General features: G+C 33.6%; 2 protein-coding genes across 4 annotated transcripts; one reads left to right on the top strand and one right to left on the bottom strand.

Moving 5' to 3' along the window:
* On the top strand, positions 2667-6744 carry LOC109350173 (mediator of RNA polymerase II transcription subunit 4). 3 transcript variants are annotated; one of them, XM_019591337.1, is made up of 4 exons: positions 2672-2771; positions 3109-3161; positions 4393-5679; positions 6490-6744. In XM_019591337.1, exon 3 carries the CDS (start codon positions 4434-4436, stop codon positions 5637-5639), a length of 1206 nt encoding a protein of 401 aa, XP_019446882.1. In that variant the 5' UTR covers positions 2672-2771; positions 3109-3161; positions 4393-4433; the 3' UTR covers positions 5640-5679; positions 6490-6744. The 3 variants fall into 3 exon arrangements, with proteins under 3 accessions (XP_019446884.1, XP_019446882.1, XP_019446883.1); XM_019591339.1 differs by lacking the exon at positions 3109-3161 and having other exon boundaries at positions 2667-2771; XM_019591338.1 differs by lacking the exon at positions 2672-2771 and having other exon boundaries at positions 3074-3161; positions 6512-6743.
* LOC109350171 (DNA-(apurinic or apyrimidinic site) lyase 2) lies at positions 9108-14234 on the bottom strand. Its single transcript, XM_019591336.1, has 9 exons — positions 13974-14234; positions 13224-13442; positions 12883-12968; positions 12254-12369; positions 12080-12160; positions 10945-11142; positions 10425-10585; positions 9679-10349; positions 9108-9221 (listed from the first exon to the last, which is right to left on the bottom strand). The coding sequence occupies exons 1-9, from the start codon at positions 14209-14211 to the stop codon at positions 9150-9152; spliced, it is 1842 nt and encodes a 613-aa protein (XP_019446881.1). The 5' UTR covers positions 14212-14234; the 3' UTR covers positions 9108-9149.

Genomic DNA, 16633 nt, shown 5'->3' with positions numbered 1-16633 from the left:
GGGTTATTGAAGTAATTAAAAGTTCTGTATTTCCTAGATAATGGTTTTGGCACTATTGTTGATTTGGTTTCTGCATTTGAACTTTTGATAGAAAAAAGTTTCCTTTAACAAGTAAAAAGCTTTTAGAGTGGGATTAAATATCATTGGCATGTATCATTCTTAGGTATATATGAATAAGAACTAGGTGCTACTTTAATTAATGTATTCACATTATTGAATTGAAGGTTTGGTTTTATTTCTGGGGTGTGTTAATGATTGCAATGAGAATATTCTTTAAGGAATATAAAAAAAATTCAGAAAATTATGTTCAACACTTCTAGATTCAATATTTATTTTTCTGTTTCTCATGATAGCTATTAATAGATTAGTATTAATAAATATGATGGAGACATTGTTTCATGAAAACAAATTAAGTAAATTCATCTTACCTTTTTGAAGATCAATAGATTAAATATTTGTAGGATTCAAAACTATCTCAAATAGTCTCATATCATTGGGGAAGACATATGAAAACATGGATCATATGAGAAATATCCTTAGAAATCTGTCAAAGTGGAGTTAAATATTTAAAAACTCTTTTTTGGAAGAGTTATTTGGAACAGTGTTCTGAGAACCGGACTGTACTAGGGGGTCCGACTGGATTTGAAAACGGCTCTAGTTTGCAGTCTTAACTGAATGAAAGTTGGACCGCTTTGAACTGAGAAAATTCTGGTTTGATCGTATTAAACTTAGTTAAATCAGAATAACCTAGGAATCAAACAGTACAGTTTACTTAAAAAATTGACCATTACTCTAATATTTTATTTTACTCCAATCAGAAAAAATATATTGAGGGATGTTATTTCAATATAATTATACATAATTATTACTTATATAAAATTTTACATTTATATGTAACTAGCGTGTTGACATGCACTGTCGTGCCTGTCAACCCGCTTTCCTATCGTTTGTAATGTATAGTTTGTATTTTATAAATTCAAATATAATTTTTTGCGCTAAATTTACGGTTGAATTTATTCAATTGGTCTAATATTCAATTTTTTAAATACACTTTTAAAATAAGAAGATAATAATGATAAAATAAGAAGATAATAAGGATAAAATAAGAAAATAATATTATATGGTTTTTGGTAGAAATAAAAAGATATTGAGGGCAAAATAGGAAAACACAAATTACACCATGATGGGTAGTTATTTTGTGTTTTCCCTTTATTAATAGTATAGATATAGATTATATATTTATTGATAAAAAATATTAATTATATATGAAATCATTCGGTCCAATCGAACAGTTTAATCGTTTAAACCAGTTAAATCTTATACAGAACCTCTTTCAGTTTGATGTCCGGCTCGATTTTCACAATAGCTTCGATTGTGGGAAGTGGTCATTTAACATAAAGTCAAAGGATGACACAAAATATGGTATGCTACAAGCATGGTTATTTCAAATAAAAATGATGAGACCTTTAATATTAGAAGACCTTTATAAAGAAGAAAAATTATGGCTAGAGATGATAATAAAAATCGAACATGCGGATACTCGTCCGAACCTAACTCGAACTTAACAGGGAAAACCTGATGGAAAATCCTATCCCAAACCTACCCTGAACCCGATTAATATATAAAATTATAAAATTACATATAAATACATATATAAAATTACAATATATATATATATATATATATATATATATATATGTATGTGTATGAGTTTTAGGCGATTTTCCATTGAATTCGGGTTACCAAAATCTGATAGGTATGAGATGATATCATTTTTTTCACCTTGCTTAATTCGAGTTTGGATTTTGGATTTTGGGTTCAAAGTTGGGTAAACACAAATTCTGACACTGACCCACCTTCTCAAACATTCATAATCATGGCCACATGATAAGACCTAGACTCTGACCCGCTTAATTCAAATTTAGAGATAAAAATTTCTAGATAAATTTAATATTGTATTATTTTGACAAATAAGACAGTTAAATGAAATCAAGTAAGGATTTTAGAAGCCGTGAAATTTTGGGATATTAATTCTTCAAATTAATTGCTTATGTAATGGAAATGAAACAAAACATTAATCTTAAATTAGCTTAATATATGATTTTAATTTTTTAAAGTCTTATTAAACATTATAATTATAGGACTTAATTATGATTTTGGTCCTTACATATCTATAGCTTATTTTGATTCTAGAGCTTGTTTTTAAGTTGTTACTTGTTAGTCCTTACATTTATACTCATTTTAACATTCATAATTAACTTAGATAACTAAATAGTTAAAATAAAAAAACAAATAATATAATCATCACGTGTGAAGATTTATTTGAGTGTGACATTTATATATTATATATATAAAGATTTATACACGGTTAGTATATCATTCATCGTTGCATTACAGTTTTTGAAGAGTCAGTAATAATTAAAATGAATAGCAGATAATAGATTGATAATATATAAAAAATTTACATTATTAATATATACATTTTTTTTTCTTTATTTATTATTATTGCTGATTTTAGTCCCATAAAATAAAAAATAAAAAATAACTACAGAGACAAAAAATAAAAAATCACTAAACAAATAGATATTACATTTGTTCCCTAAAAAGTAAAAAAAATAAAAAAATAGAGTTAAAATAACATTTCTAAAACTTATTATAATTAGTGAATGCGAGCTCTTACCTGCGTGCCCTAGCTTCTCCTCCTTCCGCCACCGCCAACCACCACACTACTCCTTCACTGCATCGGACTTCCGCCGTCATGCTTCAATTCGGTTTGTGCTCTTTCTCTATCTAATTCTAATTCATCCCCAAATGTATTGATTCTTTAGAATAATATTGTTTAACACTACGAATCTGTTTTCTATTTTGCTTCCTTGAATTTCATTTTCATGGATCAAATTATGAATTAGTTAAGGTAGTATCCATTCTTAATTGACTACCATTGCACAGAGAAATGATAGAATTGGATTAATTAGGTTACTGTGAGGAATATTTTGTTACAATTTAATTGAATCGTTTATCTTAAGCTAAGGGTGATGTTTTCTGTAATGGTTGTGCAAACGTAATTGAATAGTTGATGGATGATGACATGCAATTTCTGTGGTGAAGGTTGTTGCTTGAGTTCTCACTAGCTAATTGAGAAGTTGAAAGCCATTTGTCAGGTAACCTCAGCTTGTATGAATGTCATAAATTTGAATCCACGAATGAAGTAAAATTTTTGAAATGTTTAGACTGGTTCTAAGTTCTTCATTAGTTAGATTTGAAAAATTCCTTTTGTTGCTGCTATTTCTGGTTAGTGATATTGGTTATTACTTTCATCTTTTAACTTGGTCTTTAGTATTTTGGAAATCATGTTAGTTTTGGTATGATGGGGTTATGTAGAACATGAATTTTTGTAGAGGCAATACAATTGGAGATCATACCATACCACTAGTCACAAGATTTATGTATCTTGGGTCAATTATAAGCACGTTGGGAAATTGAAGGAGATTTAAACCATAGGATTCAATCTTGATGGATGAAATGGTTGACAACTTTTGGTGTCATATGTGATAGAAATGTGTCACTCAAACTTAAGGGGAAGTTTCACTGCAAAGCTTAAGACTAACAATGCTATATGAGACTAAATATTTGCAGATAAAATATCAACAAAAGAATAAAATCCATGTAACAGAGATGAGAATGTTGCAATGGATGATTGGACAAACTAGACAAGAAATGATTAGAAATGAATACATTAGGGAAAAGACGGTAGAGTCGCGCCTTGTGTGTTAGTTTTTGCCGGAGCATAATACAGCATGTATGAATTTACCATATGTTAATATATATTTTATGGAAAAAAAATGTATGCATTGTCACTGCATCATCCTCCATTCATATTTAATCATCATTAACTCTTCAGAAAAAGTAATCCAAATGAATGGGGTATGATATCATGACTGTGTATAATCTTTATACCGACCGTGCATAGATATAACCCTCATATTTTATTTACCCTTTGATGTTTCCTTTTCTGCGTGTTTGAATTCATAACAAAATAAATTTGACAGCTCCTCTTGAGCATGACAATTTGAGACATCATATAACTAGGATGTATCTTAGACTATATTATAGTAGATGAAAATTTATTTACCAATTCCTGTGTCCATGATTGTGATTATTGTTGAATCAGTGTTGTCTATATTTTCATTCTTCCTCTAGTAAGTTATATCTCATATCTCCTTTTAATGCAGCAAATTACTTATTAACATGCCAGCGTGTTGATTTGGTTATTGTCTCACTTGCAGAGAAAAATAGGGTTGAAATAATCAAATATTATTGGTGATTGGACAGTAGGTGGCTTTACCTTGGGGTTGTTTGTGATCTATTAATCAATTGCTTCTTTGTTTGTAGCTGGATTAGTGCAAAACAAGGATCAGAGCCATTGATACAAAATGCTTCAACACCAAGTTGTACAATCCCCTGCTAGGCTAGGCCTCACTAACCCAAATTCACCGTCAATTCCGAACCCTACCCCTCCAAAGCTCCCTCCTTCACAGACCCATCACAACCAGCCCCACCAAGATCGACATTCAACTACCCCTTCTTCAGCTCTCCTATCTCTTCTCCCACCTCTGCCTAGAGCCCAAGCACTTCTTCAACAAATGGCTTCTTTAGCTTCTAAGCTCTTTGAAGTATCATCCAATAGGTCCCTTTGGATCACTGCATTTCGTGGATCCCTCCCAACCTTCCTTTCCTCCCAGGGTCAAGCACATTTTTCCACCCAGCTTGAGACTTCTCCTTCCTCAACCAAAGAAATACTTTCACTTTTCACTGTTTTCCAAACTCAAATATTTGAAGCTGTTGCGGAACTCCAAGAAATTCTTGATCTGCAAGATGCTAAGCAGAAGATTGATCATGAAATTCGTTCAAAAGATTCGGCACTACTTGCATTTGCCAATAAACTGAAAGATGCTGAGCGGGGTCTTGACATTCTTGTTGATGATTACTCGGATTATCGCCGCACCAAGAGAACGAAATCAGATGGCAGTGAAGATGATTCTCTGATTTCCTCAACTATCTCATCCCAGCTAAAGCTGGCAGATATATTATCATATGCTCATCGTATAAGTTATACAACATTTGCACCTCCAGAATTTGGAGCTGGGTTAGCACCTCTTCGCGGTGCACTGCCACCTGCACCACAAGATGAGCAAATGAGAGCTTCACAGTTGTATCATTTTGCAGACCTTGATATTGGATTGCCTAAAGTTGAAACCAAGGAGAAAACAATTGAGGCTATTATTGTGCCTCCACCTCCACAGCCAGTAGATAAGAATCCACTTGCCGATCTGTCTTCAATTCAAGGGTTGCTTCCTCCAAATTTTATGGTTCCACCTGGTTGGAAGCCTGGAATGCCTGTGCAATTGCCTATGGATATACCAATTAAGCCCCCACCTGGATGGAAACCAGGAGATCCTGTGCCATTGCCACCTGTGGACTCACTTCCTGTACCCAGATTTGAGGAACTACCACACCCTCAAATTCCTCAGCCGAAGCAACCAGAAGTTATTCAAGTGCAGCATGTTAACTTGGATCTTGGAGGAACTGATAGTAGTGACTATAGCAGCGATGATGCCAGTACTGACGATGAGGATTGAGAAGTCTGTGAAACTGATAATCTCAAGTTACAACTGTATGGTGAGTGTTTTGGTTTATCAAATTGTTTTCCATCTCAAGTATTTGAAAATGCCCCAGCTATTTATCGCATTTCCGTGTGATTCTCCAACATCAGTTTTTTCCCTCTCCAGTAATTTACACCTATGAAGCACAGGGTACCGATACGAGTATCGAATATGATAACGTATCCGACATGTCGATACGCATATTCTTAAAAACGCAGGATACGGTACGTTTAGGATACACATATAAAATATGCACATAAAATCATAAAACATAATAAACATATAATTATTGTTATGAATTTCCAAATAAAGAATATATTTCTTAGGCATCACTAAAACAAAATGAAATTCATATTGTCATAAGAATCATTGTTTAGTGTTGACAAATAGGAACAATATCAATCTCGTTTAATCGATGATCAACATTATGCATATGCATTTCCTACTTCATTCTCTATACAATACACATGTTGTCTTTTTTCTCTCTCGCTACAAGTTCATGTGGTAGATTGCATATTATGTTTCTCTTTTGTAGTTAATTGATTGTGTTATGCTTTTCCTTCTCTTACAATGTTATTGTATGATAGTTTGTGTGTCTATGAGGAATTGCGAAAACATTTTAAGAGTATCCGGGAAGTATTTGATTCATAAATTATTTATTTTCAAAAAATAATAATTTTGATACACTATGAGTACATATCAATGAAGTATCAGAGAGTATTGGTATTGGATACGTGTTGGTTATTGAATTATTGATGCTTCATAGAAAATATTGTATGCTACTAATATATTAGGTTCTGATGACAACTATTTTTTTTACATACAGATGAACTACTACTCTATTACAGGTTCATACCCAATTATGGTGAAGAACTGTTACATTACATGTGAAATCAGCTGATCTAGATTAAGTATGTGCCAATGGCAAGTTGTTGTTATGGTCTCTTATGGAGGCTATTTCTGATTTTATGAATAATACTTAGTTGATATATCTGCTGAAATGGTTTATTCGAGTGCTGATCTTTCAAAAACAAATTCCATTCAATGAATGGTTGACTATATGAATCGAACAACGTCGTAGTGTTGTATCATAAATCACAACCTTTGACAAAACATTGATTTCTAAATATTCTCTAATCGTTTCCCTTCTATATTTTTCTTTATCTCCATTTTCCTATAGGAATTGGATTAAACTTAATTTGAACAAAAATAAATAAATGTTTAGATGATAGCATAATTAGGGAATATTGATTAATATTGAAAACCTCATGGATTTTTAGTTGATAGCTAATGATAATAAGGAGAATGTCTTATTACATGCAATTTTGCTTTGAATAACCATTTTCTGTTTATTGTGTCACAATTATGTTGTTGACTTCATCTAGAAATGAATCACAAGACATTAGATTCATGGGCAATGAAATTTATTTGCTTAATTTTTCAACACTTAAAAAAGTGAGTCTTTTTAAGACTTCTTCGGGTGTGTAAACTTCTTTCTTGATCATTATTTAATGGCCATTATTCTTGCTTCAAATATATCAAACCCATTTTTCAATAGTCCTTAGACTTCATGTGTCTCTCTACAAGTTGGACTTCTAAATATTTGAGATTTATTTCAATCAACTTTACATAGCAATTATGCCTCAATCAAAACCTTATATTTGAGATTTATTTCAGTGATTGTTGACCATTCTGAAATATATAATTGATTTATCTTAAAATTAATTGACCATAACCAATCTTGTATAATTTAATAATTTTAAAACAAATTGTGATTTCTAAGTTTGGTCAACTGGGTTTAAAATTGGTCAATCATACTTCAAATTTGTCCTATGTTACATAACTCATCAAGCATTTGTCTTTATATTCCTCTATAATGAGAGAAGGGAAACTGTTTTTGTGATTTTGTGTATTGTGTACCATCTCATTATCCCCTATTTGACATTAATAACATAATCAAAGAAGTTAATAATAGAAACAGCTCTGACAAATCTCATCATATTATAATTTATTTTTTGAGTATTAGCCTCTATATCTTTTGTAATCATAGTGATTTTATGAAGTCCTGATTTAGGGTGTATATTTTAGGAAATATTTTCAGTATAAGTTCCAAACCACCCCAATACAATCACTAGATAATACAATGTCAACTCTATTAACATAGTTAAACCACACAAACCAGTGTATTATAACATCCCGAAAGAGATTAGTTCCTTATCCAAAAAGGGTGAGGAATAATACTCTTGGTAGTACCAAAAAACCAGTATACCATGCATGGTATGCATCTATATTCTGCTCATATAGGTTTTACCAACTAATGAACATGCAAACCTTCAAAATTATCACAATTATGTGTCTTCAAGTGCCAATTTCCTATTATGGCTTTTAAGCTTTAATCAGGAAGAGAGTCAACTTATTAAAAGCTTAAACTCAAATAGAACCTACACTTATCTTAATGGACTACTTTTCAAGCCAAACATTATGCCAGGGCATGAAGATTAGCAGAAACTCCAGCATATAAATGTCAGAATAATAATATGGAGCTTTTTTCGAGCACTACTTTACCTAGGAGTGAGCATGCACCGGGGTTGAGACAAGTGAAGGCTTGTCCTTACCCAGCCCTAAATGTTAATCAAGACATTTTTTGAACTCGGACCCCACCCTATACCGAAGTTAACCCAACTCTAAATATCGTCCGGGTCAACCTTTAAACCTGAACCCGACCCTAGAAGAATGACAGTTACAATTAAGTAACTGCCACATGCTTTGTAACTGCTTCTATAAATAGAAGCTGAATAGAGTTTTCACAATTCAATTCAGAATAATAATCAAAACAGATTCAATTACAATTCTTTTTCTTTTTCTCCTTCAGTTTCTCTTCTTTACATCTATAAAATGATATATGTATATCTATATTATTGATCATGTATATATATGATGAAAAATTAGAAAATCAATGATACTTTCGATCAAAAAATTGACGTTACTCTGTACACATTTGAACAGAGATATATACAAACACAATGAGTAAGTGACCATAGGACGGGTCATGCTTAGTCCTTATTCGGCATAAATATTGACCAGGTCTAATCTTTGAACCCGGACCTAGACCCGATGCGACACGACCCTATTTGAGCCCGATCATGATCGGGCCGTACTGGGTGAGTGGCGATGGGTCCTGCTCACCCCTAACTCTACCCCTTCATTATCTATCATCAGTGGAAAAACATGCTTAGTATCTTGCATATACAGAAGCAACAAGTGATTATGCCTGAAATTCAGAAAACTCACAATTATAGGAGGAGGCTACAATGATGTATCAAAACTCAAAAGGGACTATTCAGAAACAGCTCCTTCAACTAGGAAGTTAGAAACTTTGAGAATCATGCAAAACAACTATGTAAGAAGCTCCATATTATCATAACTTGGATGATGTGGGCAATAGTCAGATCCTATTCCTTTGATTGAAAATGCCATTAGCCACTATTATTTATTCCTAGATTTTGAAGCTGCCCATTTAAAGTAACCACAGTTTGCTTCAGGATTAGACGAAGGCCCCTGTTAAGAAAAACACACGTTAAGATTCACTACAACAACAACCAAACCTTTATCCCACTAGGTGGGATCGATTACGTGGATCGTATGATGCCATAATGCTCTATCATAAATCATATTCATTGACAAAATATTGAGCTCTAAGTCTTCCACACTTTAAGATTCACTACTTTGCTTAAAAGATAATGCATCCTGATGAACTTCATTACTTTTTATGCCAGTAAGAAATGTTTGGTGGAATAGCCTAATGGTGGAATAGCCTAATGGCACCAAATCAAAAAGATAGCTAAATACTGAAGTCCAAACTATGAATTTCGCCACCCAATAGAGATGCAAGATTCAATATTTTTGGACATAATGCAGATGAACAATATCGTCATGAATCATAACAAACCGCAGAGTATATTTTCTAATATCTAGAAGCACACTAGCCAAAACCACTCAATAAAAAATGGAATACCTCAGCACGTGCACAAACATAGAACCTACGACCAAAATTAGGTCCTCGTTTCCTCACCACACGAGCGATACAAGGTTCCTTATGGCCCTTGCATAGAGGTATACTGTTCTGCATCATTTGCTGTATTCTTTGCCAATCCAGTGAAGCCACATTATTCCTTTCTTCTTTTGTAGAATTGTCATTTAATTTAGCTAAATCCTGATCACATGCATCCGTTTCTAGCTTGGTGCTGCCACTATGATGAAATACTGTAGGAGTTTCATTTAAGTTAGGACCAGGTTGTGAGGGTTCTGCCTGAATATTTGAATTATCAATACAGGATTCGTTGACACCATTGCCGATATTTGTACTTCTCTGGAAAAAAGACGTAAGTGAGAGCTGGGAATATCGATTGTTTCTAGCTTTTTTCTTGGTTTTATTCTGCATGGATATTGATTTTTCATATTCTCTTCCTGATAAAGAAATAGCCTCCTGAGAAGAACCTCCCGAAAGTTCATTCGATTCCAAAATGCTATCTTCAGAGTCCTGGCTTGGAGGAAAATAACAATCAGTAGGAGATGTGATAGAAACTGGTTCTACTCTCTCACAAGAACTCCCCATTGCAATGTCCTCATGTGACATCTTGCAAGATTTCATTTCTTCAGAAACTTGTCTTTTCATTAAAACTGACACTGCAAGAGAAGGTTCAGAAATAAACATTAATATGTACAGAAACTGCAATCTGAATATGAAACAATGTATTGTACCTAGAGTTTGCTGTAAGCCATGAACCATAGGAACATATCTAGCAGATAAGGAGGGTGTACTATGCAGAGAGACCTCGGGAATTTCATTTAAAGTCATAAAAACCGGAGCATGATCAGATCCTTCCAGTTTAATGCTGCGACCTCCTTTCCACCTCTGGGCACTGCGCAGACCATAAGGTCGAAGTTAAACATATATACTAGCTTCCAGGAAGACATGCAGCACAACTGTATGCAAATCTTGAACCATTTGGCATGCTATTGCTGAATAACATCACTAGGAGTCGGGACCAAAGTATAAATATAATATAAAGGATTTTTTTAACAAAAACAATCTGAAAAAGGTATTGAGATGACCTTTGCAAATTACATGAATGTGTAATGTAAAATGATATAATCCAAAACATAGGGCATGTTGTGGTACATCGACTTATCTAGCATTTATATCCAAAATAGTTATCCATCCAGGACTCATACAAAATAGCTTACAGCATATACTGTATGTCCGATGCATGCATCTTACCTCTGTGTGCTTTCAGGCTTACACCGTTTATAGTGCATCAAAATGTCACATTCCTTGACATGGCAACTTAAGAAACTATGGCATTGCAGGTCATTTGATTCGTGTAAGCATGAACCAGCAAATAGAATGTGGTCAATTCTACTCCCAAAGTTAAATACTTCAGCACCTGTATTTTGTGGCCAACAGGTGTATGCTTCCCTTTTGCATAAAAAAATCAATATGTACAAAAATGATTAACAATGTTAACATTATTGCAAGAAAACATATATTAAAATTTGAAAGGAAAAGGCAGGAAGGACAAAAAATATGGAGGATGATGCAAATAATACTAGCCATTGTGTGTCATCATAAAGACTTTTTTATAGAAAAAATTTCATTAGAAATAAGAGATATATGGCACACAAACTAAAAGTAATACATTAAATAAAAACAAAATCCACTATTTTCAAACAAAAATTCATTTTTATCAAACAGAAAATGTTCATGTCCAGAATTTGAAAAATGAAAAGGCAAAATCAAATTCAAAGCAATATAGTCCCATATAAAGATGGCAAGACAACAAGAATTGTTAAGTTACTCATTACCATCCTTACGGTTAATCTATTTAAAACTTTCATTCATGACTTCATTTTCTAACATATAAACACCCCTAAACTAAGGTAAAATGAGCCAAACTAAAATTAAGGTGAATGTAAGGAAGTAAAGATAGAAAACTTGTATTGAAAAAGATGAATTTAATACATTAAAAGTTGAAAAGCTGTGATTACAAATATGAAGTTCCTACTGATCTCTTCTTCAAAAAAAGAGATCATGTGCTTCTCACAAACAAACTCCCAATGCTAATTGACAAAAAAACACACATTTACACTTTCTATCATAGTTTTGGGGACGGGGATTATGTTATTTGTTACAATATGAAGTCCATGTATGAAAAGTGAAAATGAACAAAACCTTGGGCGGAAGTTATGCATAAATTTACCCCAAGTATTTTTTCTGGAAAAGATAGAATTAGAACACTCTGCTTTTTGAGAAGGTAATATTTGTAACGTATCAGATTACTATATACAAATATTTTATATTCATTAAAACAGGTAACTGAAGCACAAAGTTATAAGAAGTTCAAAAAGTATCATACTTATCAGGATGCTTTGCTCTGAAGACATCAGAAAATTGACCTCCATTTTCAAGTAGCATTGATTTGAACCATCTTCTAAACCTAAAAAAGAATACAGACAAATGTTTAAGATGATTACCATCATGCTTTGTTAGGCATTAAAAATACTTCATAGAAATCAGGCAGTCAGCTCACTCGTTATTATCAAAATCAGGTCCTGCATCACATCGATCAACGGCAGATGGTGCAATATTAAGATCACCGACAACAAGTATTCTCCTTCCCTGACGAAGGAGAGACTCCCATCTTCTCTACTAAAGAGATACCAACATCAATCTAACAGAACAAGATAGACAGAATAAAAGTGAAAATCTTCTGCTTTTCAAAACAAAAGAACAGAGGCAAGGAAGAAGAGCATAACATTTAATATTTAGCATATTCCAATTTTTGAAAAATAAATGGATTTTTCAAAATTTGACACTTCTTTTCATTGAATCATACTAGTTTACAACATAAGAAATGAGTAATACAAGCTTTATGATAGATACTAGTTTCAGCTCATTTTTTCTCAGATAGGATAAACAAATTCAAGCTTCATCAATATTATGAAGTTTGGAGAATCTTGGACCTTGGTTCCAAATTATCAACTTTCCCTATAAGTACTGTTGTAAGCCAATAAAACACTAGCAATCAAGGAATAAGGTATCTTCCTAGCAAAAACCACAACTGAAATGAAGCACTGATAAAAATCTGCAAAGAAGTGACTTTTCATCATATCGTTCATTGGTCCCATTACCGTATAAAACTATAAATATTTTGAATACCTGTAGTATCCGATAAAACATTTGCTTAAACTGAATCCTTTCTGTGTCATCACTTACAGCTCGAGGCCCGTAAACATTGAAAAGAACTGGACAGATGCAAAAAACACAACTATGTCAAAAAACTGTAAATCTCCTTTTCAGAAAAGAAAAAAATAGAAGAAAAATGGCTAATTCCTAAGAAGCATATCAATTTTTCTAGTCAAACTTCCAAACTGTAATATCACCTTGCACAACCATGTGAAAATGGGGACTCTATAAACAAAGGTGCTAACTTTCAAATCGTTTTCTTTTACAGTTTATATTAATATGATAATAAACATACATATACGCAGGACACTCACCAAAGTGACTATGATCTGTGATAATGCATCGCCCCTCACTATCAACACTGAGAAGCTCATCTTTAGAAAATTCTTCAAGATCTTCTGATAAGAAAGGCAATTTCTCTTTGCTGGTTTGAGAGTTCCCCACAAGACCAGTGAAGCCTTCCTCCGCGGACAGGGGCAACGCCACTTCGTTACTTGAAAATGCCGACTTTACGCGACAAAATGTAATAACACCTGCACACTCAGCGAAATTTATTGCTCAAGAATTACGATTTAGAGTTTTCATGATGGAGCATTATGATATTGTTCGATCTAGACTTTTCATTTGCATTAGAAACAAGCAGTTTCCACTATTAGAATAAACTAGGTTTTAAAGTATATAATTGGGTTTACTAAGAAAAACCATAAGGGAATTGATAAAACTCAATGTTTTATCAATGAACATGATTTATGATGGAGCATTATGATATCGTTCGATCCATGTAGCCGACCCTACCAATTCCATTAGAAATCCAAATCATTGCAAATACATATTTATTTTCTGAGTTCAAAGCTACATAGTATAAATGAGCTCTGATACCTTACGACCCGCTGGTCACTGGTTCAAATCCCGGAAACAACTTTTATACAGAGTAAAACTATGTACATCTAATCTAACCTCTCCAGACCCCACTATTTACCTCTCGCTCCCTTCGCCGAAAATTAAAAATCGTAATAAAACAAAAAAACCGTTAAATTTTGAGAAACAAAAAACAAAGAGGTTACCGGAATAACCGGTTCGGCCTTTCTGAGTGGTACGTGTGGAGGAAAAGAATGATTCATATCCTTCAGCCATTACCAAATCCGCTGTTACTTCTTGCCTCCTTAGTTTTGTTTCCTGAAAGCAAATGATGTCTGCGTCGAAGGAATTAAGGAGATTCCGAAGTGATCCGAACTGCGCTATGCGTTGTCGAAGACCGTTAACGTTGTAAGTTACTATCTTCATCTTCCCTTTCTCTTCCATTTTCCGAGTAGTCGGAATGGTCTGATTACTAATCGGACTTAAAAATGATTCTCGTTTGGAGTCTTAACTAAAATAAGAAAAAATATGGGCCACTTGTATTAAACCGAAGCAAAATGAAAGGTTTATTTAAAAATAAAATTAAAATTGAATATTATTTTAATGTTTTATTTTATTTTAGTAAAAAGGAAAATATATTTTAATATAATTATATATAATTATTAAAGTCATCATGCACTAACTTCTAGCATCACGCCTACCCCAACACACCCAAGCCCAATTGGATATTGAATTTCAAGGATGATAAATATAACACCAAGAGTTCATATTATAAAACCTAATATGTTTCAACCATGTGATGCAAAAACAAATGATAAAGAAATGAATTTTTTTCCAGAAATAGAGCTTGTTTCGTGGGAAGAGGAGAAAAAAGAAAAACAAGAATAATAGAGAATGGTGAAGATGAAGAATGATGTTAACTCAAAATATAATATGATTGTTACGTAAATAAAATATAATATTGATATGGGTGTTAAGGAATTTGAACTATTTTTATTGATGTAGTAAAGAATTGAAGAAGATGCAAGAAGAGTTTTGTATAGAATTGTTGAAAAATTGTCATAAGTGTCAAGTAACTTGTTTAACAAGTTACTTATACAAAAGGCTAACACTAACTAACTAACTTTCCCTCCCATTAAGTAATTATGCTATTACAATTATGCCCTTATCATTGCCCCCATAGAAAAATTCTTGTCCTCAAGAATTGAATGGAGGGAACTACTTGCAAAAATCAAAGTAGAACTCCCAACTAGCATTTTCTGGAAGGTGGTGCTTCCACTAAACCAGAACCTTTGTGACAACTTTGCCTCTTTTCTTCACTGTTATTCTATCTAAGATAGCTTCAGGCTCCCTAAAGTAGCAACTTCTGTGATTTGAGTTGGAATGGAAGAGGAGGAGGTGATTGCTTGACCAACATGCTTTCTTAACTGTGACACATGAAATACATCGTGCACCTTAGAGTGACTTGGTAATTGTAGCTTGTATGCCACTGCCCCAACCTTGCTAACTATTAGAAAAGGCCCAAAAACTTGGGTGTTAGCTTTTCATTTACCCTTACAACCACAGAAACCTGCTTGTAGGATTGTAGTTTCACATAAACCAATTCCCCTACATCAAATTGTCTATCATTCATGTGTCTATCAGCCACCTGCTTCATACGGTTTTGTGCTCTCATTAAGTGAAATTTGAGCACCTTCAACATCTCCTCCCTCTTGGCCAAACTTATGTCCACCAATTGTACCTTAGACTCACCAGGAAAATAAAGAATATATATAGGGGGATGTTGGCCATACACCACCTCATAAGGAGTAGCTTGAATGAAAGTATGGAAAGTAGTGTTATACCACCACTCAGCCAAGGGTAACCACCTAGACCATTGATGAGGATTATCTGCACACATACACCTTAGATAAGTCTCAAGGCATCTATTCATCACCTGTGTCTGTCCATCTGTTTGAGGGTGATAAGTTGTGGATAAGTTTAGTTGAACTCCTTGAAATGCCATGAATTCTTGCCAGAAGTGACTAATGAAAATAGGATCTCTGTCACTGGTGATAGAGTCTGGAAATCCATGTAACTTTAACACATTGCCTATGAAGGATTGAGCCACAATGCTAGCACTATAGGGGTGAGCCAGTTGCATAAAATGAGCAGCTTTACTTAGTCTATCCACCACTACAAAGATGACTTGCTTACCATGAGAAGCAGGAAGCCCTTCTATAAAATCCATTGTGATATGTTGCCACACATGATCAGGAATGGGAAGAGGTTGTAATAAACCTGGTGAGGCAACAGTGTCATACTTACATCTTTGGCATACTTGACATTCTTGAACAAAATTCTTGACATCCTTGTTCAAACCCCTCCAATGTAAGACAAACTTGAACCTTTTTATAGTTACATTTATTCCTGAATGACCCCCTGCTGCAATGTTGTGGAACCAGTGCAACAATTCTTGTCTGAGTTGAAGGTCACATCACACCACTAACTTGCCTTTTCTCCTTAGATCAACCACATTCCAAGTTTAATTCTTATGTGAAGATGGATCCAACTGCAACTGAAATATGATCTGCACCAGGCTTGGATCAGTGACCCAAGTTGACTTGATTCTATCCATGATATCAAAGTGAATCTCATGGACCACTAATGTCAAACACTCTACTTCTTCCACTTTAGAAAATGCATCAGCAACAACATTATCCCTTCCTTCCTTGTATTCAATTGAAAAATCAAACTCCATGAGTTTAATTAGCCAGTTTTGTTGGAAGGCAGTAATTAGTCTTTGATCCAACATATACTTCAAACTCCTATGGTCTGTCCTGATGATGAAATGTCTATTCAAGAACTGATTGCAATGGTCTCCATT

The sequence above is a fragment of the Lupinus angustifolius genome, chromosome LG06 (genome assembly GCF_001865875.1).
Source record: "Lupinus angustifolius cultivar Tanjil chromosome LG06, LupAngTanjil_v1.0, whole genome shotgun sequence".
NCBI lineage: Eukaryota > Viridiplantae > Streptophyta > Magnoliopsida > Fabales > Fabaceae > Lupinus > Lupinus angustifolius.
Note: the sequence above shows the minus strand (reverse complement) of the source record. Positions and strands in the feature narration are given on the sequence as shown.

Excerpts from the sequence above, each read along its gene's own strand:
- LOC109350173 (XM_019591339.1), top strand. The coding sequence starts at position 4,434 with ATGCTTCAACACCAAGTTGTACAATCCCCTGCTAGGCTAGGCCTCACT.
- LOC109350171 (XM_019591336.1), bottom strand. The coding sequence starts at position 14,211 with ATGGAAGAGAAAGGGAAGATGAAGATAGTAACTTACAACGTTAACGGT. Across the intron at positions 13,443-13,973 it reads AGGCCGAACCGGTTATTCCG|GTGTTATTACATTTTGTCGC; the intron begins GTAACCTCTTTG and ends CTGAGTGTGCAG. Across the intron at positions 12,370-12,882 it reads TGTTTTATCGGATACTACAG|AGAAGATGGGAGTCTCTCCT; the intron begins GTATTCAAAATA and ends TCTCTTTAGTAG.